Source organism: Montipora foliosa, chromosome 7 (genome assembly GCF_036669935.1).
Source record: "Montipora foliosa isolate CH-2021 chromosome 7, ASM3666993v2, whole genome shotgun sequence".
Taxonomy (NCBI): domain Eukaryota; kingdom Metazoa; phylum Cnidaria; class Anthozoa; order Scleractinia; family Acroporidae; genus Montipora; species Montipora foliosa.
Window position 1 is genome coordinate 26,009,448 of NC_090875.1, and position 22,910 is coordinate 26,032,357.

At 39.7% G+C, this 22,910-nt stretch overlaps 3 protein-coding genes across 4 annotated transcripts in view; 2 read left to right on the top strand and 1 right to left on the bottom strand.

Annotated features, from left to right (window-relative positions):
* LOC138011570 (sarcolemmal membrane-associated protein-like) overlaps positions 1-2,803 on the top strand; it is a 26,633-nt gene extending 23,830 nt beyond the window's left edge. The window contains exons 28-33 of the mRNA XM_068858638.1: positions 155-301; positions 513-588; positions 788-899; positions 987-1,046; positions 1,356-1,463; positions 1,777-2,803. Of these exons, the coding sequence (XP_068714739.1) occupies positions 155-301; positions 513-588; positions 788-899; positions 987-1,046; positions 1,356-1,463; positions 1,777-1,887 (614 nt within the window). The 3' untranslated portion in view covers positions 1,888-2,803. The remainder of the gene's footprint in view (positions 1-154; positions 302-512; positions 589-787; positions 900-986; positions 1,047-1,355; positions 1,464-1,776) is intronic.
* A 1,143-nt stretch (positions 2,804-3,946) lies between these two features.
* LOC138011571 (uncharacterized) lies at positions 3,947-10,807 on the bottom strand. Its single transcript, XM_068858639.1, has 7 exons — positions 10,442-10,807; positions 9,463-9,569; positions 9,151-9,234; positions 7,618-7,731; positions 5,044-5,109; positions 4,842-4,945; positions 3,947-4,425 (listed from the first exon to the last, which is right to left on the bottom strand). The coding sequence occupies exons 1-7, from the start codon at positions 10,674-10,676 to the stop codon at positions 3,948-3,950; spliced, it is 1,188 nt and encodes a 395-aa protein (XP_068714740.1). The 5' UTR covers positions 10,677-10,807; the 3' UTR covers position 3,947.
* Positions 10,808-12,721: 1,914 nt separating this feature from the next.
* The window catches only part of LOC138011572 (filamin-A-like), a 34,882-nt gene continuing 24,693 nt past the window's right edge, over positions 12,722-22,910 (top strand). Inside the window, exons 1-2 of one of the 2 annotated variants that reach the window (XM_068858640.1) lie at positions 12,722-12,976; positions 15,753-16,329. In XM_068858640.1, the coding sequence (XP_068714741.1) occupies positions 15,754-16,329 (576 nt within the window). In that variant the 5' untranslated portion in view covers positions 12,722-12,976; position 15,753. Of the gene's footprint in view, positions 12,977-15,752; positions 16,330-18,577; positions 18,731-22,910 lie in introns of those variants that run through there. The other variant, XM_068858641.1, reaches the window with a different exon arrangement.

A 22,910-nucleotide genomic window follows, 5' to 3' on the forward strand; every position in this document is an offset into this window, starting at 1 on the left:
AAACACTAAGTAGGCAGTGGGATGGGTGGGGTAACAAGGTTGCTTGACTTTCTTTTAATTGGCAAATGAGAGCACAATTCGCTTTTTCCTTTATCTTATTCAACATTATAGATAACATCCCTTGCAATTGTTTATTACTATGTTTGTTTCTCAGGAGAAGTCAACGAACTAGCACGAGAAAAAGACCTGCTCTCTTTGGAGAGAAAATGCGAGCACCACGCTACTGAAACAGCGATAAATAATGCACGAGAAATGCAGAAACAAGCGGCTAAGAGTGCAAAAGACGCTGGCAAAAATAAAGGTATTGTGTTGGAGCGAAATACTACCAAGCTTCTCCCCTATGGACGTATCAAGATTTTGTGCGAAGTCCGCTGTAAGAAAGTGTTCCCCTCCCTTAAAATTAGTCTTCCGCTCCCCTCATTTTTCTATGAGTTATGGTGACATAGCATAAATTGAGGGAGTATTCTTCGCATACCCACGTAACTATTATTACCTGTTGTTGTTTTCTTCAGTTGAGCTGAGCGCCGTAACGGAAGATAATAAGGTTCTAAAACAAAGAATACATGTTCTGGAAAGTGAACTGAAAAAGTAAGTGGAATAATTCTGATCACCAGAGTCAGGCGAATAAACGCCCTGGGAAATTGGTTTTCGGTTACTGATTTTTTAAGCTTTTTTGGGCACCGAAAACAAATGCTAGTAAACGGCAAAATTTTGCTTGAGTATTATGCTGGCCTTACCTCTTATTCTTTCCATAAAGGATTCCATCGATGTTTTTCTTTTGTTGTAGATATCGAAGAGAAAATAGCCGCTTAACATCTGATCAGTCTCGGCTTCAGGCCACTTACCGAGAGATTGAAAACCAGAGTAGATTTTTAAGTGAAAAAATCGCGCGGCAGCAGGTTAGTATACTGCTTATTTCCACTGTTTCAAATCGATCATTGTGTTGTTTGTATACATAAGTAAGAAGTGCTGTTTTTGTATCGCAGACAACAATGCAAGGAAAGATCGAAAGGGAAATTACAGAGAAAAAGCTCACGGAGGATCAGGTACAACGAACTCGCTAAACCTCGAAATTTCATGGCTTTCGGTATCATTTGCTTCGTGATTATGGCACTGACAATTTTCTTCTTAAAATAACCCATCAGTATATTATTAGAAGTGATCGTCTTGTGTTTCTCGCCACTTTTGTGTGCTGTCCCCTGAAGTGACCAAGGTTTCGTGCTCAGGTTCAGCTTTGTTCGAAATATGCATGCTCAAAACGTTAAAAGGGCTTTAGAGATTTGAACTCGCTCCTGGGATTAGACCTTTGCTATAGCGATGGAAGCAGGACTCAACAGTGTTCTCCTTTGTATCAGGCAAGCGCTCTCGAAGAAAGACTGCATGATACAGAAGAAAAACTAAAGAAAAGCCAAGAAGGAGCACAGGCGCAAATACAACGACTTACTGACACCAATTCGCAGCTGGTGAGTTTCTTTGTGAATGGGAAACTTTATTCATTCACGTGCCTTGTTACCCTTGTCCCTTGTTGCAAGGAAAGCACGTAAACGAACCAACAGATTTTTTTTACACCAATATACACGATGGAGACCGTGCTCTGTTATGTAGCAAACCTTGAATGGTAACAATACTTCATGTGAATTACTACAATCATCAACATCATCATCATCGTCGTCGTCGTCGTCAATGCTATCATAATTGTTGATGTGATGGTTAGCATTAATGTTATCATTGTCAGTATCATTAGTATTAACATTGCTATTCCCCTGTGTTTTTTAGTGGATGTACATCCTGGCAGGAGTTGTGGGACTCATCGCCTTCATTGCAGCTTTCCTTTTCGATATTGTGGAAGTTCAGCCCGGTGGACGCTCGCGAGATTTTTGGAGTTAACATATGTTTTGTGATCTAGTTAGCGCCATCGCTGTACACTGAACTTGCACCCAAGAAATCGATTTTTCATAATTGCGGTTTGTTTGTAAAGAAACGTTTGAATTTCTTGTAAATGCAACCGCCGCTTGTGTTGGATACAAGTGGTAGTCGCTTTCTCTGATCGCCCTTTCCGCCGTCATCTTACATAAAAATATGCGTATAATTATACAGCTTTATTGTCATGTTTGAATCTTTGTACGTCGCTATCCAATCAAAGAAGAAGCCACAACATATTTACGATGGACGAAAACCGGAAATAAGGTGTTTTCCATTTTCCTTCATGCTACAACATTTGTATTGCTAAATGCCTCTTTTGCTATCGACCGCTGAAGAAAATGAGAAAACCATTTCCGGTTCCCGTCGAACGTCCAACGTCCGTCCAGCTTCTTGTGCACGTTAGCAAAAAGTCTTCCAAAAAGTCGTCCCTGTTGAATTTACGAACGACACTCAATTTTACCATTCCTTTTTTTTTTTCTGTAACGAAATGACTGACAGTTTGCGCTCCTTTCGTTTGGTTTGAATTAACATCAAGCCAGGTTTTTCCTTCTCGGGTGGAGGTACTCTAATTTTTATACTTTGTCAAAGATGGGCTATAGGGTAAAGTTAGCTATTCCCGGAAATGGTTTGGATGCTCCCAATTCCTGTCTTTGATGGACTTTGTAAGGAAAACCTTAACGTCAGGGAAAGGATCACTAACTGGTGGCAAACCATTTTTCGTCCCCCAAACACAAATCAACCACACGACCTCTTGTGCTGATCTTTGGAGTTTTTTTTAACAAATCAAATTTTCACAAATTTATTATATTACTATGAATTCAGTGAACTTGTATTGCAAAATGTAATATTTGTAAAAAGCATAAAAATTATGGTTTTGTAAGTCTAGTTGTATAGTTGGAAGGTTCCACATTCCATCTAAGTCATACTTCATTACATTTGAGATCTCATTTCTTCATATAAAGTAACTCTTGTGTCTTCTACCATTTTCGTACCATTTGAAAGTGCACTGTTTTATCCACGAGTGTCCTTTCAGAAATGTACTGTAATGTTCAACATGGGGCTGAATCCTCATTTTCAAGAGTTGATCAGATTAGAACCTCATTCGTATGTGGTAATTCTTGGCTTTCATTTACCCAAACAGCGACCTTGTTTTTAACGAGAACTTAAAAAAACGTTTTCTAAAGAAAAGAGTTCCCGTATGGGCCTCGTTTGTCTAATGACGTCAGCCGTGACGTAATGCAAACGAAGAAATTCAGATCTGATCTGGCATCTACAGTATTATGTGCAACGTTTTAGAATCGATTTGAGTTCGATTTGAGTTTTCCCTTCGGAATCTGGTCTTGATTTCCTTAACGAGAACACTATTAAAAAACAATCTCAACGTTGCACAATACATGGTAAGGAAATGTGACAGAAAGGATGGCTTTTGTAACCGGACTGTTTGCACCTTGGCACAGATTAGCTGACAGTAGCCTTGTCATTCATGCGTTGTTCACGAGTCATGGAGTTCTATTTAACACCACATTGGATCATCGGTTTGTTAGCCGTTTCAAATAAAAACAACTGCTGGCTTTGATTTCATTAACTTCCCTTTCATTTTGTGCAGTGAGTTCACCGAGCCCAATTTTAAAGAGAAAGTAACCCTCCCTTTTATCGTACGCTTCTGAAAGTACAATTGTCCTCTTCACTTAATAGTCTTCAGCCCCATTTGTTTCGTTTGCAAATGTTGATAAATTCCTTTGATGTTTTCACAAAATTCGACCGAAACTCGCGGTCAGCACGCGGCTATTACAACGGAACTCGGAAATGTCGCTTATGAGTCTTCCTCAGCCCGTCCCCTCTCCCGTACGTGTTAGTTTGACTACTTTGAAAATGTCACGTGTTGTTTGTTAAACAGACAAGAAAGCCGACGTGCATGAAATATCCTTTCACTGGGTCTTGTTTACTCATTCAAAAGTACTAGAACACTATGTACTGTAAACTGTTCCTTATTTTTATCACTTAACAAAGGAAAAGGTCGTAGATCACACAAATGACTCGGGCAAGAAAACGCGTCCCTTTTGATTTGAGAGGGACGATCTTCCCGTCGGTGTGCTGGACACCGGCCTCAAGTAATCCCTGCTGTATGGTAAAAGCTCAAACCCCGCTTGTAAGTACCCATTATGATGGCATGTACATACTGGTGAAGTGTCCACTGTGACGTAGCTGTAGTTAGACGACATGTCAGTGGTTGTACTGGATAGCGGCTTAGCCTCGAGTAGAATTCCTTCATCCAGGTAATTGAATGGATAGTGCTGTCGCGCGCATGGCATTTTCTTCTTCCTTCTTCGGCGAGTACCTGGTGTAGTTACTGTGGTAACTGTTGTAGAGTCTGCACTCGTTGTAGTAGTTGTTTCGATTTCGAAGCCCCCATTCCGTTTGCCCAACGGAATTGAACCTCCGTTTCTCATGGAAACACTTTTATCGTGTGCCTTTTCCTTCATTACTTGTTTCTCCATATTACTGTTGTAAAAGAAAGGGTCCATGAGCTATTTGAAGTAACTTGAGAAAAGATAGTTTTTCACTTGTCTTCGCTTAACAAAGCGCTGGCCAAATGGCGGCGATCTCACCCTCGTTCGCAATGAACAATTTTCTCGCTGAATCAACCCCACCCCCTCCCAATACTTTTGGCCAACATCTGAAATGTTAGATCTCTTAGTTGATGAGGTAAAGAAAATAATTTGCCTTTATTAGTGTTGGTTATTGTTTTTGCCGCGCGTCTAACATCGCCACCCAACAAACGTAGGCCCTCGCTTTCTTGTTTCCTACTATAATTTTTGATTGTCTCAGTGAGCAGTTCCGTTATCATTGACCAGATGAATTAATACTTCTGATGGACTACGCTGGAGATTATAGCAGAATAACGAAGAATGAATTACCTTCGAAGACGTTTGTCGTATATCAAGAACAAGAAAGCAGCAAGCCAGAGAAGCAGAAACAAGAGTGGAATAACAATCAAAGCCGCTGCTTCGCCACCTGACACCTGTTTGGACAAGAAAAACTGGTTGTGACTCCCTTGAGAGCAAAAAATGATACGGGAACGCCTTTTAAGCAGTCTAAAGTGTTTGTGTTTTACTTTACCTTGAGTATTCGGGCGACGTTTTCCGCGTTGTCCGGATCAAAGAAGCAAGAGATTGTTTTGTTGGGCTAAAAGAAAAGAAACAAAGAAGCAGGATGTAAGAACTTGGTTGAAATATCGACAGTCGACTGTCGATTTAACTCCAGTATTCATGAGGTGCCGCCTGAAGTATTAGATCGGTCAGAAACCGGTGTCTGACATTTGCAGACTGCTGACTAACCCTAAATCACAATTATTGAAAGCTAACCGTTTTAAAACCGGTTCTTAGACTTGAATAATGTTTATCAGCGCTATTTGAAATGGGTGCTTAGACTTAAATTATGCTTATCAGTGCTATTTGTAGGCAGTCTGCAGTCTGCAAATGTGAGACACCGGTCAGAAACCCATGATCATGGGTTCCTGGATTGGTGCTATCTGAAGAAGCATCTTAAATGAATAGGAATACGGACCGATTCAGCTAACTCAATGTTTTACCCAATTCAAATCTCTCGGGGTTAAGTTTTTCTGTGTGTTGCATTTGCATGATTATGTGACATTCACATTTAAATGATAGGGAAATACTTCGAACAAAACGTTTTAATCCCAAAGGATTGAGTTATAGCTGAATCGACCTATTAGGGCGATTGGTGTGGCGAGAGGGACTTGTGCTAACTAAGGAAAACAGATTAATAGAAAAATGTAACTGGAAGCAATAATTTCCCGAGGAACAAATAAATGCCATGATTTCTGCTATATTTCAATCGCTTGTCTTTATAGGCATAAGTATTGGTCAGGTTGAACGGAAGAGAAAGGAGACAGTACACGACGGGTGTCTCGAAAACGAAGACCTCTAAGACCCGTAAGACTCGAAAACTCGGAAACGAATAAAGTACCCCAAAACCCTCAATTTGTCTAACCCTAGGCCTAACTAGGCCTAAAGTCGGGTCAGTTTTAGGCCTAGGATTACCCAGTACGCGACGCGTACGCTTATCAAACTTGGCGTTCTTCGCATGCAGGAACACTTGGGAACATACAGGGTTTATAAGCGGCTGGGAAAGTGGGATATACTTCACTGGGAAGGGATAAACACTCTTCTTTAGAGGTCTCCATGCAACTCTATCATTTGACATAACTTCTCAAATTAGCCTGTTTTTTAAATAAAGAAATAAAGTTTTGTATCTGTACACCTCAGCAGCACGTAGAAATCATCAGCCTCAACTACGAGGCTTCACACGGTCAGCGGTTTGTTATCGATGTAAGGACATGCGCATATTTCGAACTTGGCGGGATAGACCAAAATGGCGTCTGACGACTGACTTATTGTCATCTTCAGCAAACAATACAGTATTTGCAAACGCAAGCTTATGTTGAACTTGAACTGCAGATGGAGAGAGTTACAAAAGAGAATAATTCATGATTGTGGAATTGAAGATTCTGTTGCAAAGAGGGGATTTGCGGACCATGGAGTGGAAATGTTTTGTGTTTTTTTTTTGGCAATGGCTATTCGTACTGGACCCGTACATACACTGACCTATCTTTGCCATTCATATGGGAGTCTCCTTAGAATGATTACCGTATCACAGGTTCGAACCCAAACCTTGAACGACATAGCCATGCAGTTAATGAAAGCTAACCGTTTTAAAATGGGTGGTTAGACTTAAATACTGTTCACCAGCGCTATTTGAAATGGGTGCTTAGCTAGACTTAAATGCGAGAAACACAAGGCAGGTTTTACGTGAAATTAAACAGGCATCAACGCCGTTGTTTGATAGCTAAAATGTATATAAAAGAATTAAAGACGACGTAAGACTTTCCGAGTGTTATTGAACCTGTAATAATCATTCTAATTGAAGACTCCCGTATGAAAAGTAAATCTTGGTCGGTGAACGGGTCCCGTCCTAATAGCCACTTTTTTTTTTTTTTTCGTACGAAACACATACGTCGCTGAATTCGATGGATTTGCTCATACGTAAAACTCTCTGCCTGATGAAAGTTCAGAAAGTGAGCCTGGTGAACAGCGTGTGGAGTTTCTCATGGACCTGAACGTACGACTCAATGACTACTTTAGAGGCAGCGAAAGTAGAGACAATTAATGGATTCAATGCGGTTATGCCAACAAAGGGTGGAAGAGAAAGAGTCTTCACCAGCAGTATGAGAGATTTTCTTGAAACCAGGCTAAGGTATGTGTATCCAAACGGCATCAATCAAATTTAACTCATCATTCGCATCAGTTTGCAAACAATCGGTACTGGATTTGGTAATACCAAAGATATCGTTGACATCACCGATTATGTCCCAACAAGAACCTCATTGGCTGTCGAAACGAAGGGTCTTTTGTTCCTGTGGTTGGCACATTTGAATAACAAAAGCAATGTTTGTAAACAGATATCTTCCCTATCGGTATTTGGACCAAATGTAGGCTGGGATGTGGGATTTGTGGTAACCCCAACCTGTCAACATACCATTCCCGCGCTTTTCTTGATTGCTTATCATTAACTGTCTACTTGATTGCACCCTGCCTGCCATAGGCACTGTTTAACGAGAACGGTCAGATATTAAACGCAATCTCAGAACTGCCTTTATAATTATTTTCTTACCGTTCCATACAAATGGAAATACGTCGGTGCGCAGTCTTCAGCGGACAAATCAGAATCCCATGAACACTTGCTGTGCCTGCCGAACAAATCACTGTTTCCAAAGGTATATGAACACTACCAAAAAAAGAAAAGATACTTTCAGAAACAATCGTTTGGGAGATTAAAACTGAAATTAGCGTCAAGTACTTAAAATTACACGATGAGATATTTTTAGGTGGAGTGAAAAAAAGCTTCAAAGAAACTGGATCTCTCTGGAATTAAGAAAAAAGGAGTATTGAAATGCAAGGGAAACAGGCAGTTAACTTTCACCCATATCAAATCCCCCACATTGAACCTCGCACAAACTGGCTCCCGTCCCGTAACGGAAAACAAGCGCCTAACATGGAGAAATTTGGAAAAAGTCACGTGAACATTTGTAAACCTAAAGGCCCGTTTAAAACGGTTTCAACATTTGACCAACATTCGTTCAACAAAAGTTGAACGGGTGTTGGAAAAATGTTGGATGCAAAAACAAATTTGTGCGGAGGCCGTTCAAACGGTTCCAACATGGCACCAAACAAAGAACCAACAATTTCGCGAAATTTAATTGCGAGGAACTAAGAACTAGAAACCAGACTCTCTCGTTCAGATAAACTACGCCATATTGAATTTTGCGGCCTGGTGTGAGCATGCGTGTGTTCAACATTATTGTTGAACAAAGTGTTCAAACCACGGGCTTCAACACCATTCAACATTTTCGAGAACAAAGGAAAAGTTGAATCAATGTTGAATGAAAGTTTAAATGGATTTAAACTTGAGTCAACACGCTTTCAACAATGTTGGACGACCTGTTCAAACGCACCGAACATTTGGTTCAACTTGCTTATGCTTGCGTCGTACGTGTAAACCTTAAGAGCTTTAAGGGGCAGTACGCAGCTATTACAACGTGTCCTGGGATTGGCTCAGAAAACAATGGAACAAAACAAACAACCAATCAACGATGTACCCTAACCCTAAAAAACAATAGAGCTGCTTCCTGAAGCGATCCAATTCGCCCTTGTCACACAGCGGCCATATTGTCCCAGGAGAACAAAAAAGCTTTGTTTTACCACGCCAAGCCTCACCCCCATGGTTTCCACAGCGAGGCTTGGCGTGGTAAAATAAAGCTCTTTTGGTCTCCCTGGAAAATATGGCCGCCGTGTGACAAGGGCGAATTAAATCAGCGATTGGAAAGAGCTCCGTCCTATCTGTAGCAGAGATAAAATGAATAAAATACCATATATCGGGGGACGAGGGAAACTAAGGACTCTTTCCATGAGACAGAACTGACAGGCCAGACTGGGAATTTGGAAGGACTAACTCTACAACACATGCATTCAAATTAACAGACTCCGAGGATGATATATATTCTTCTAGAAGAATGCGCGGAATTTTAATGCAAATGTTCCTTCAAATTGTTGTATCATGATTATCTTTGCAAACTGACGGGTCTGGCCGGCAAGTTCTGACAAAAGGAAAGTGACCTAAGGCATGGGTACACGATAAAATAATCACCTTCTCACAATGAACTAAGGCTTGTTCGTTTTCCATAAGGACAGCCTCGAGCTCCGATCCTTCATCTGTCAAACGGTAGTGAACCTGTTGACATAGATGTATCCCCAACCTTCCTTAATTAAAAACCCTTGCTAGAAGAGACACTTCAGGAAATATCATTTCCGTGACAACAACAACGAATAATTTGAATTGTGGTAAAAATAATCTATTGTGATCGCACACTTGAATGGGCTCTCCATGTAATTTACTCCCGACTGTGAATGAAGTCCTATAGCGTTGCAATGTGCCTGTCAGGATACACACTTTACTTACAAATATCTTCATGCAAGGGTTGAACTTGTCTGTTCTGTAGCTGCAAGACCCTTGTTCTGATGTTTCGGTTCGATTTACACGGCACTGCGTGGACACCAACCCTCGACCTGCAGAATAAAAGTAAACACTTGTTTCAAAGGCGGAGGTCCTACAGAAGTTCTAAAGTGTTTCGAGAGGTTTTTAAATTCTGATATTTCTCAATGTCGTCAGATCCAACCTCCATATTCAATGTTGTCTTTCCAAACAGAAAAGAATCATTGAAGCATATTTCAACTTGCTGAAGGCGTTGATTTTAATTTTTGTGTCCAAGGTCATTCGTTGCGAACGAAAGACTTAACAACTGAGACCTGCCAAAATTTGTATGCTATCAGTTTTGGTGTCTATTTTAGATTCTAAAATCGCTGATTCCCATAGTTTCGCGATGATACGGGACCTTGCTATCAAAGGGATTTAAGAAAATGTGGGTTAATTTGCGGCGATAAAAAAATGAGTTCATACCGGCGGTTTACGCGTAAGTTATCAGCTTAATCAGAAGTAGAAACAATTAAACGTTAATGACGACTAAATCGCGTGAGTAAAAATTAAGTGGCTTCCTGAAGATGTGGCGGTACAAATCTGGAGAGCCGAGCGACTAAACCATGCATCGACACAATGAATCAAAATAAACATGTCTAAGAGTAAACGTAAAGGTTTTGAATTTTAAATTGAGTTAATGTGCGCGCAATTTCGATGTCTTAACTTGAACTTGGGCATTTATCAGTGTGAGTGGTGAGTAACCAAGAGTTGTTCCGCGCATAATCTTGAGTGTCTCGCAAAAGAAGTTCGTTTATTTTGACCTGAAAATTCATACAGGTTCTATGTTTACTTAACTTTCACATCATTTGATCGCGCACTGAAAAATTGTGATTGTGTTTACAAATCTCTTGAGCAAGCGTGACTGAGTGCAAAAAACAAGGCCAAGAAACATAGACACACTCACCTTGTATGTAAGGCCGTATCACATAAATCCCGATCAATATTAACAAGATGAAGGCTATTATGACGCAGGGGAGACAAAAACACAGCGGACAACGCAATTTGTCGGCAATATCTTCTCGTAAAAGTTCGTCTTTACTCAGCCTTGTTCGGCGTACGGCTCTTATGTCAGCTTTCTCCCACTTGGATAATCGAGGTTGTCGACGGGCTGCCTTTTCAGGGCGAACAAAACTCGCCATTTTACAAGCAACGTTTCATTAATGCTATGATGGTCCCAAGCCAACTGTTTTCTCTGTAAATATGTAGAAATGTGTGTGTGTCATTACTGACAGAGTAACGGGTCAGCGCTGTTAACTCTTTGAGAATCACTCGAGAGTCTCTAAATGCTAACATTTCATTGGTGTATGCCTTGATCATTTATCGCTTAACACAAACAAAGAATTTAAAATGTAAATGAATTTGCAACTGGAATGCGGTCGCAATAGCTGTTATTACAGTTGAGCCCACGTTACTCAATTTTTTTCTTTCTATCATTTCTCTAAAAACGTTTTAATGATCTCTTTCTTTACTAGCCATGGTGATTGCTTTAGGTTGGGAGGACTTTGACCAGTGTACAAAAACTAAGAAGGGTTCGTTTAATGATAACCGAACTGACTTGAACAAATCAACACGATGGGATTACACCACTCAAGAGAATAAGCCATTTGTGTGTGGACTGCCAAAGTATTTAGTACCTAACTAAAGGCACAGCCTTCTAATGTTTCTCAGACCAACAAAACAACTATTTCGAAACATTTTGGCACGGACTCTTATTTTCGTTTTCAATATTAATTTATATTTTGCTTTGATTCCCGATCGATTTTTCTGAGCAAGCGTAAAAAATCCTTTACTGTTTCATCTTTTATTGTCTTTGAATTCGATTCTCTTTTTACAGATTTCCCGTATGTTTATTTCCTTATATAGTTTCCTTTATTTTACAATTTCTTGTTACCAGCTGATGGTGTAATCAAGGCCAACTCAGTTGGCCACTGGACTGGACTTTATTATGATTCGGGAAACTTTTGTTTTCCACTCCTTGAACTGGAGAATTTTCCATTTATTTCTTGGGCCTTATTCCAGTAACGGATATCCTATAAATGATGAAATGGTATATGAAATGAATCGTAACTGTGAAGATCATAGCGTCACTTGGATATCCTATAGTTTCAACATACATCAACTGACCAAGCTCAGGCCGGTTGCTCGAAGCCTGGGTAGCGCTAACTGTCGTTATCAAAATCTATTGGTTTCCGTAGTTTCACAGTCATTTTGCTTTTTCTTGCCTTGAAAGCATGTTAAAAGATCGGCTTTCCAAAACAAGCGTATTTGTATTTCCGATTTGAATAACCACAAGCGACTCCTCATTGGCCGAAAGTAATTGCCAGCTCGATTAAGCTACCTGGTTTGGTGGCTTAATTTAATGAGAATTCTACTGAAATTTGCCGACTCGCTTAACTTTAAGCAAGTTAGAAAAGGAACTGTTTTCACGGAATTTTCGGTTGTCACTCGCTAAGCGATCTGAAAAACCGCTCGTGAAAACACGGCCCATAGCTCCTTTTGGTTCACCCTGCGAGCCGAGGAGCTCTGCCTGAAGCGCGTCAACTCTTTGAAGCCGCCGCAGCCCGAACTTCTGGACTAGTCAATCTTGTTTTCTCTCATCAAAACGGTTTTTTCAGTGCGAGTATCCGTTTAGTGATAAAACCGATGGTTATAATTGAGCCCACTGTACCGTGCAACCGTTACAAACCACCTATTCCGGAATAAGGATATGTGGAGTGATGACGGTATGTCTGGCGTTTTGAGACAACAAGGACAATAAAGATATATTTAAAATAGCATTTTAGCAGGTGTTTGACAATTTGAATGTGAATCTCCGTAAAAACGAAAGATTTTTAACTTCTATTTCATGTATTCCTATTCTGGAACACAGTCAATCGAACGCACCCTTAAAGAAATTCATTCAAAAATTTTCCCAATTAACCTCCACGCCGTTTATGCAGGTTTGCCTTTTGAAAAAGTTGGCAACTGTTTTATTTACCCGGTGCGAACTGGAAAAATCGAGAGCGACTGGAAGACATAATCGTTGCCAGAGTCCCTAAGCTGTAACAATAGAGAGTCTTAAAAGTGCAATTGATAATTAGATCTTTCTTGGAAAAATGCTTTCAGTCTAACGGGTGGTTACTCTCAACAACCAATGACAATCAAGTCAATTGTTTTGAAACGACGCTGGTCGGGAATTGAAATTATCCACACATGCAAACAATGACTCAGACAACATTTACGGAATTTCATCCTGTTGAAATAACAAAATTCTTGATTTTTAACGGGCTTTGAGCCTAACTGTTAGAAGGACTGTCATATACGTAAATAGGCCTTCCGGGGAAAAAAACATATATTTACTTTAAACAGCCAAAATTTGCAGGTTTATTAAATCTTGTTCCATCATACATTGGGCGTCTGCACGACGATGACTACATCCAAAATAATTTAAATCCGAAACGTAAGTAGTACTTTTTCCTCTTGTTATTCATGATTATATGTAGCTTCAGCTTTAGTAATTATCTCCTATACCATCAGAAAATAGTTTGCATGCGAGAGGGAACATGTTTCGCCTTGAAGAATTTTGCTATAACGTGCTGCAACCGAGTTATTGCCATTTTACAGCAAACCGAGATGTTCTGTTTTCAACTGGGGTAATTTTAACCATGATTTTAAAGCTTCCTGTTTTTTCCTCTTCTTGCCAAATGAATTGCAAATATTGACAAAAACGATTATTATTTACCGATCTGTTGTCAAAATTAAAACAAAAGTATCCTTTTACAAAGTGGTTTAAAATCAAGTCGTGTCAAATATTCCAATTTAGAATTAAGTGTTACTAACCAACCAGGGACCATCAAAGATAATCTGAACGCGTAATTTTTTATCTGCGTAACTGGAAAGCACCCAGGGCTCATATGCCAGAAATTCCAATCTGAAGCAGAATTTGCAAGAGTAGGAGTGAAAAAACGCTTTCGTTCAAAAATGAACAATGCGCAAAGAAATCAACGGCTGCGAATTGCAGTGAAATTGTTGCATTGCCTATGATATTTTTACATAACGAAAGTTTATACTCATTTTAAAAAGAAATCATATAAGTTTCGAACAAAGTATCTTTTTTGAAAGTTTAGTGATCCCTTTTAGTCACAAGAATGGAACTATTTTAACCGTTAGAGTCGCAAATAAAGATATGGTCATAAACTATAAATTGTCAATGCATTTTCAGATTGGCGTGTTGTAAAAGAATTAGTGAATAGAGAACAACTGACGAGTCATACAATTGTTAAAATCACATTCAAAAAAGAAATTACAGAAAGAAGAAGTGGCAAATTTCGTTAATGGTTTAAAATTCGTAGTCAAGGAATTTTTAATAGGAGGTGAAAATTTCACGACAGCGACATTATTACTGTGGGATATAATTAGGTGTTATTTTATGCAAAAAATATTCTTTTATTCTGTTTTTAGCCTTACAAAAGATACATTTTTTTATTTTTTGTCATGACGAGACTGGCTCCTATAGAGCGTTTTCACATGACGTCACGGCGGCCGTGTTGGTGTTCCAAAACAAAGAAATGGCGGCCATGATGGCGTACCAAACTAATCCTCCGGGAATTGAACTCTCTTTTTATGCAAATACTTTCTTTAGTTTCAGTAATCCAATACGGCTGCTGGTCACGTGAGTGAAAACTCTCTATACCGTAGTTGACGTAACTCTCCTGCGCAGTCGTTCTTTACGGCAACGTTGCGTGACGACACCAAGTACGGCCTCGTCGTCTGGGTCTTTAAGCCTCGTTTTCACTACCGACGCAAGCATAGGCATAAGGAGCTTATGCTAGTGAAAACGAACGTCGACATATGCATCAAAATCAACCACGGCATCCGCCATTTTGTTCAAATGCTCAGACGCAGGTAATCCGGAACGAGTGCTTTAATTGGCCAGACGTAGCAAATTTCCTTGTGCTTATGCTGCGTTTCGCAACCATATAAAGCGCAAGGACAAGAAAAAGGAAAAATTGTGCTTGTGCTTGCATTGCTAGTGAAAACCAGGCTTTAGCAACCACGACGGCAGCGGCGACGCAGGTTTTGAAAAGAACTTGAGCACACAGCAGTCGATTTTTTTATTGTCTCAGGCCCCCCATTTATTCATGGCCTTTAGTTACGGTGTTCCAATCAATAACACTTATGCGTAATGACTTCTGATTAGCTGATTTCACCCCAAGCCTCGAATTCATAAATCAAACTTGTAAATTTTAGCTTGAGCTGAACCCCAAAGGAACAAACTTGTAAAGAAAACCAACGTGTAAACAGCATTGCATGCCCAGATGATGTGAATAATTTTGTGCTAACGAGTCTTGGCGGTGAATTTGTGAGCATATGACGTCATCGTGAATAAGTCCTATTCAGTTCTGGCTTACTTCGCTAACACCAGTGTACAACAAGAACAATTTGAAAGTGACGTTTGTGTTGGCGTTGCAGAGTCGCTGCTGAACGAGGTTAACTATCAATAGAGTTATTTCAGTAGAGTTATGACTTAAAGTTAGAGTTAACGACTTCCAAAATGCTGAATTCAAAATTTTGGACTGCCAAATCCTGAATTCAGGATTTTGGACTGCCAAAATCCTGAATTCAAGATTTTGGACGTCCAAAATCTTGAATTCCAAAATCTTGAATTTAGGATTTTGGCAGCCCAAAATCCTGAATTCAGGATTTTGGAAACTTAACTCTAACTCTACGACATAACCGTCTATGAAAATAACTCTAAGAATACCTGTCCCCCTGCTAAACCTCAGTTTTATCGAACATAATACCACGGGCTGTCAATCATCTAAAAATAGCAATGCATTAGGAGACTGCGTAGCCAAAAGCCCTGCTCTGTTTGGCATTCAAAAACGCCCAGACACAGAGGACCCCTACCCTCCGTTTCAGGAGCTCATTACTAAGGAGCGAACAACTTCCATACTAAGCCTGTGTCACGGCATTTTTACAGACCGATCTATTTTAAGACTACCCTTTCCCTCGGAAAAAAAGGCCGTTCCGATCCGGTGACACAATGACGCCAAGTTAGTTTCTTGTGATCGGTGAGTCTCATTCGCGGGAAATTCAATCTGAAAATAAATCGGTCTCTGAAAACGCCGTGACGGGAATATAGGGCAGTCGTTCGCTCCTACTCATGGACTCCTGGCCGTTTGCAATAACGTCTCAAACAATTAATTTCAGCATCCTTTTCTTTCAATGCTCAGAATGACTTCATACAAGTTGGTGGCAGTTCGGAATACACCCTTAGTGCTTGACGTGAATGAGAATAACGTTGAACCACAACCCGATGTCCTCAAGCATACGCCGACGAGTTTGTCCGATGACGAAGATCGTGGTGATTCGGAAAAGACTTTCGGACTTCGTGCTCGATCTCAGAGCCTCAAGAACCTGACAAGACGAGAAGAACCTGAACCAATCACGAGGTCTAAAAGCCTTAGAGATGTAGACACGGGAGACTTTAATGTCAGCAGGGCTCGGGTGGCATACATTGAGAGCTGGAATCCTATTAACCCGGTTGGGCGGGGAAAGATAGCTAAAAGAATTAAAAGCTGGGAGAATAGTTTGGATACCGAGGAAGATGATGCTGAAAAACTGAAAAGTTACCATAACGAGATGGAGAGCGGAAAGTACAGTGGGTCAAGATACAACGGGACATCGGCTCTAGACTACGATAATTACAAAAGGAATGAAACTAGCGACTATAGATACGAAGGCTATGGGAATTACAGATCAGAATCTGCACAATATGCGTACGATAGCTACAGGGATCGTCAGTCAGAGGTAAGATCCTTATGAGCACATCCTATACGTACGGTGAAATATAGGGTTTGGCAAGACCTTATACCATGCGATCATAAGAGGAATATTTTACTATTGGCCCGTAAATAATGTAAGGATTACATCGCAACCAATTACTTTATTGGGGTAACGAGGTATAATGGTCGCTTGAAACGTTTCGTGTTCCTGCGAAAGAATAGCTGATAGGCTGCTTGTGTTCCGCTGCAATTGGAAGGTCTGACAGTTCCTTGCTTGTACGTCAAGACTGAGTTAAAAAGAAATAATACTTGGTACAGTAAATTTCGTCGGTAATTTCGGGTGACAAGGTAACAGTTTGATGGCAAGCCTTTCGTTACATTTTAATATAATAAGGCTTCAAACTGACTAGTCAGTTTATCTTGTAAAGGACACGAGATTCGGTTAAAATGTAGAAAAATGATTGTAAACGACCGTCTAGTTGAGAACAATTTTAATAACTCCATAGAAACGCATTTAAGAAGTACCATTAGGTTTATAAACAGGAATTCCAATTATATACAGTGAAGTTCAAGTGGAGTTCTTATGCTATACTGAACCATCAAACATGGTACAACATTCGTGCTAGAACCTTTCTCGAACCTTTCGATTCTTTAACAATTTGCTTCCGCGCAACTTTCCCCGATTTCGTTCGCTTCAATCAGTGTGCAAACAAATGTATGGAAGTCTTTGTTTCATATCCTAAAGGCCAGGATTGTTTGACAAAACGGTTTTTTCGCCTTTTTCAAGTCCCACCCACTCGCTGAAAAAGTGCCGTTTATTGAAAATCATCGAAAAAAAATGCTTAAACATCGCCGCATTCAATGTTTTACCATTTAACAAGTAATGATATGTGAAAAATTTAATCAAGGCTAACTCTGAAGGAGCTATATGAAATTCACGTGCGGAAACTATTGGAGAAAAATGGGGGTCACATATAATGATAGTAGTAACTGATGTCGGCTTTAATAATTTTGACTTGTGAGCGCTGCAACGATCAGTTAGTACAAAAACATCTCAGTTGAAGTCCTGTCAAAGGCTTTCTTGTTGTCATAGCGAATGAACCATTAAAGCGTCAGCGCCAATGCAAATTTTTTCTTTAGTCTTATTTGACTCCATACCTTAAGAAAATCTTTATGATGCAAATGTATGCGCAAACAGGATAAGACAAGCACTTTCTTCGAGAATAAATCTTCCCTTGTCATTCATTCGGGTCGGATTAGCAAACAGCGTACTTCAGCAAGTCAGTGGCTTTCACATTATGTCTCTCTATGAAATGTTTTTTTGCCCCAAAGGAAGAATAAGAGGAAAGTATACAAGTTCTCGCGCACAAACCAGTCACAGCAACGCCGTGCTTGAATGCTGGGTAACGTGACTTTTTATATCTGTCACATAATAGTTGTCACGCAAAGCTGATACGGTAGGCATTTTGCGGATGCACCTACAAATATGTCTAGGGGAAATATCTTCTTTTTTAAACTCTATTTCGAGGGAATCCATCGTTCACATTTGGAAAACCTCATTTTTAATGTACTTTCGAAACTCGAGGCTTTAACGACCTTTTTTCACACGGGTCGTTCATATTGCTTTCAAAATACACCGCCAATAGATTGTTCCAGAGATAAGGCACTGTCAAATTTGTTTGCTTTAGAAACTAATATTGTGCCTACACAAGACTAGACAAACAAATTCGCACGGTTCTGCGAAAAAAGGTCAACTTTTATTGAGTAAAATGTTTAATTTCTTTTCGGCAGCCTAAGAGATTTTGAAATCCATCATTTGCCCATTGAACAAAAATGAAAAATAACTCAGCTTAATTGTAAAGGTTCACCAGAAGCAACAAAGAAAAAACTTAGCGCTTAACAAATCGGCTCCTTGGCTCCTTCAAGTTAATTATCGTGGTTATATTGAATTTTTTGCGGTACTGCAATATTAAGTTACAATATGTTCCTTAAAGGATCAAATGGCACTAATATTTATATTAAAACAAGTCTTGAAACAAAACATTTGCATATTTTACTAAACGGGGCTTGAAGACAATTATATCTAGCACTTTCCACTGCCTTCGGGCGAAATATTTAAGCTCAGTGAATATTCTGTTCGCCGTCTTTTCATGGTGTTGTTAACCGCGCTACATTAATTTTTCGCAAAGTGTGCTTGAGGTAATCGATCTCTTAACCAATGAAAACGAAACATGAAAGGCGGATTTGTGTGACGTAGAAAAATATTGCAATTGTAGGATAAATACTGCCACCCTCCTACATTTGCAAAAAACAATATTAGTGAAAGGGCGCAAGTCTGATTTACTGGGAATTGAACCTCCAAACTCCTCAAGACCGGAGTTATGGCTCAATCAGGCAGCTTCAAGAAATTATCGTACAAAAAACAGGTCAGTAAGTCCTTAAAAATCACGTGTATTGGGAGGGTTGTTTTGGAGCGAAGAAGGTCATTCCACTGCATACGAAGCAAATCCTTGGAAAGTTCTAAGTTACCACTGAAAGCATCGCATTTAAATCACGGTTCGTGATATTCTCATCTATTTACCTGAAGTGTATTTTCACCTTTCTCGAGGTTACATAGAATGCCTTTATGAAATCCAGTGCACAAACGCATAAAGTTGAACAAGCCAGGGCACACACCTTTGATTTGAATTATAAAAATAAACGTGTTTATTGATACAAGAACATTTAACAGCATGCAACAATGCGTAAACCATCCCACCTCAACTGAGTTTACATCATCCGCCTCTTGGGGAAATCAATTAGTGGCTCTGACAGTTATCAGTTTAACCTGTAAATCTTGCTCTTGGCTTGCCTTGCCAGCTTGAAATGTTGGCAAAACCTTAACTTGTTTATTCTAGCGTATTCGGTTTAAAACGCTCGGCTGGATATAACTGACCAATATCCGCATCCAACAGATGTGGACGCCAGCTATAATTGATCTACACTCGTTTTAGTTTTTCCATGATGGCGTCTTTTTAAAGTAGTACGACTGCTATATTTTTCGATTTTTTTTTAACGTCAATAGCCTTGTAAAACACTCCTTCCCAGGCCATTTAAAATTGTTTGCCGGAAGGTGAAAAGAAAAAGATAGCCACGAAAGTTCTGCTTTTGCTACAGTTCGGTAGCGATTCGAGTCACTACCGTTTCGATTTTATTCGTCTCTTTCGTGACATGAACCTGTTGCAGGCGGGGAAAGCCTTTCGCTTTTGCATCTACGTCGACTCGTGATCCATGTTACATATTTTATTGGGAAGAGTCGAAGCGCAATGAACCACAATGTATTCTCCACTTGGGGACACCACCTCATTACGGTACTGGTACTTCCTATTTTATACGAGTAGGAATGGTATCGAGCCAGCAATACCGTGGAACTTTCTAGATCCCACCATAGCTACATGTGTACGTAAGTCCGAAAAACGTAATGAAACATTTGGAAATCTGCAAACATCGGAAGTCGTATATTGACACAACACAAGACTCTGTTGCGTTTATAACTTTCGAAGGCCCAATGCCGGTTGCCAAGCAACCGGCGAAAAGGACAACTGAAATCTTAGTCGTCTGGCGAATAGATCATACTCGTATCCTCAGTATTGGACTGGAACTAGCTTGCAATGGAAACTGATTATTTGCATTTGCCAAGATTCTCGCGCATTGCAAGCTAGTTACAGTCAGGAACTCATGACCCGGAGCCTACAACTCTACTGTGTTCGTGTAACGGCGTTTTCACAGACCGATTTATTTTTAGATTGAATTTCCCGCGAATGAGACTCCCACAGGAGCCCGATGACCAATTACAAGAAATTAAGCTGACGTCATATGGTCACCGAACCGGAACTGCCTTTGTTTTTTCCGGAAAAGATAGTCTAAAATAGATTGGTCTGTAAAAATGCCGTTACATAGGCCCAGTATGGGTGCTGTAGGCTCCGGGTCATGGGTTCTTGTTCTAGTCCAATACCGAGAATACGAATATGGTATGTTGCACAATCAGGCTGGCCAGCGGGCTCCTCAAATGTGAGAATGCAACATCCTTCGTATCAAACTCTTCTCTACCCGTCTGTTTTTAAGTTCTTTTTTGCCAACCCATCCCAACAGCAAACCGAAATTTAGAGAAAGTTTATCAATTTACTTATGAAATGCTAGTTACTTGCAGACATGAAATTCATAAAGTTAATACTCAAACGAGTTGTATAAAATAATTAGGATAGTACGCGCACTTTCATTGGTCAATAGCTGTGTTCAGATGAGAGTACATGTATGGAAACACGGCTGTGACATCAGACGAATTTTGATTGGTTATGTGTTGTCAGACGCGCGTTTTGATTGGCTGGTAGGAAATATGAGCGTGTATCAAGAAAATCTGTTTCAATCAAGAAGTAAATTACCAGCATTTTCCTTCATTTGTCGAGGTATCTTTGGGAAATATTTTATAAAAGCGTCTTGGGTTTGCATAACTGTCTCGATTTCTCCCAACTCCCCCTCCTTTTTAGATGAGGCTATGGAAACACGCAAAGCGTCGTCTATTGCTTATGATAGTAAAGTCGAACTAAGCATTCAGTGGTTATGTCGAGGTGGCCGCATCTTGTTTTCGCCGATTCATTCTGCAATAGAAAAGAGAAAGCTAATTCTGGTGAGGTCACTCATTTAATCATTTGGCTGCCATTACCGAAAACGTCAACGTTGATACATCCCCCGGGGGCGGGGAGGGGGTACTGAAAGAATTTAATACGGGGAGGCTCCGCCCCGAGGTCTGATCCCTTATCCTTTTATATACCATTTTTGGCAGGAAAGATACTCCTTTCGTATACCTTCCATTGACAAATGGTACCCGTTTCATATTCCTTCCATTGGAAAATAGTTCCCCTTTCACAAATCTACTTAAGAACACTGCATCCCCTTTCTAGCACTCAGTCATAATTAAGGTATGTGTGTTCGAAATATTTGAATGAAAGGCCCTTTTAAATACCTAAATGACAGATTTCCCTACATTTTTATAAAAGTGAAGCGTGAAAAAGGTACCCCTTTCGGGCGTAGCCTCCTCATACATGCCATTATAGGGAGTACCCCCCCCCCCCCCCACCCCGGTGTACATTTCATGATTCCAAGAAAAATAATGCATCATAAATGTGTATCTGATTTGTATTTTTCTGCAATTAAGATATTCTGTATGTTTTTATGTAAAGAAATGACATCATAGATGCCCTGAAATAAGCGTCTTTCTTTGGAATTTTATTGCTGGTGAGAATTTTTGTCATAGTTAGTCAAAGGCTTTTAATTAAACAATTTTAACAGGTCATTTTTGAATGGGTCTTTAACTTTGAAGTCTCAAAATTCTGTCGATAGAAATTCACTTGGTCAATTTGCGAATCAACAAAGCAGATAAATAAACACGATTTGACATTTTTTTTTAAGATAGATGAAGATTTTGCTCTAAAGCCATTACAATTTTTACGTTCGCGTGAGTGGAAGTTTTTGGACAGGTCATTGCACACGCAAATTGAATTGACCTTCTGACGGTTCGTGCAAAATATTTCAACGTCCATTTTAATTGTTTTACAAGTGGTGTCTTTTCGGACAACTCTGAAAATAAGTTGTGATTTGGTGACATTTTTTGTGTTAAGTAACTTAGTCGTGGGAAGTCTTATTTCTAACACAACTTTCTTTTTATGTTTCAACGATGTGCCACTCGTACAAGCTGGACTGTTTTTAACTAACGGTTTCACAAACAATTGATGGGGAAAATGGTTCAAACGACATTTGTAAGCCTGATTTTTTAAGCGTTGCGACTGAAAACTCATCGAACTGATTGAGATGCCGCCACCTGGGGGCAAAACGAAGGTTGACAACTTGCAATGGAGCGATGATGTTCTATAATCAACATCTACATTTATTAGACTATATTGTCTGGAAGTTCTGTCTGATGCAGGAAGAGCCGGAGATTTGAACGAAAATAGAATATGACATTTATCTTGTTTCTAACATGTAAAATAAGATTGCTCTTTTTTATTCTCATTTCCAGCAATTCTATCTTTTTAAAAATCGTTTCTTTTTCTCCAAATAATCTACTTGTGGTCTCTTTTGCGTTGACAAACTTGGATTTTCTTTTATTGTTTGATTGTGTGAATGTTGTCGCGTTTACTTGCTTGTTTTCGTAACTTGGTGTTCTTGTATTTTTGTTTCTTGATTGAGCATATTTCAAAACAACCGGAATTAATTTCATCGAGTTGTTGACCTTTTGAATTTTCTTTAAAGAAGCATGACGAAATGGCGGATTGATTTAGAAAGTATCTCGCTTTTTCCGTTATTTCCTTGGAATCGTAAAAACGTTGAAATAACCATAAAAAGTAATATTGGACAAGACATCCGGATGTTTGGGGAATTGAAGCCTTTCTGGATTATTCTTGCTCAAAGCAAAATCCACCGGAAATAACGCCCTCAAGCAAGACACAGGTAACACATTTTCCGGATATTTGTCGTAATTGTGTTTTCTGGTGTCGTGAATGTCAGACGATGAACAGGAATTTCGTCAAAAATCCGCTGTTTTGATCAGCATTTGATATTGATTCAAAT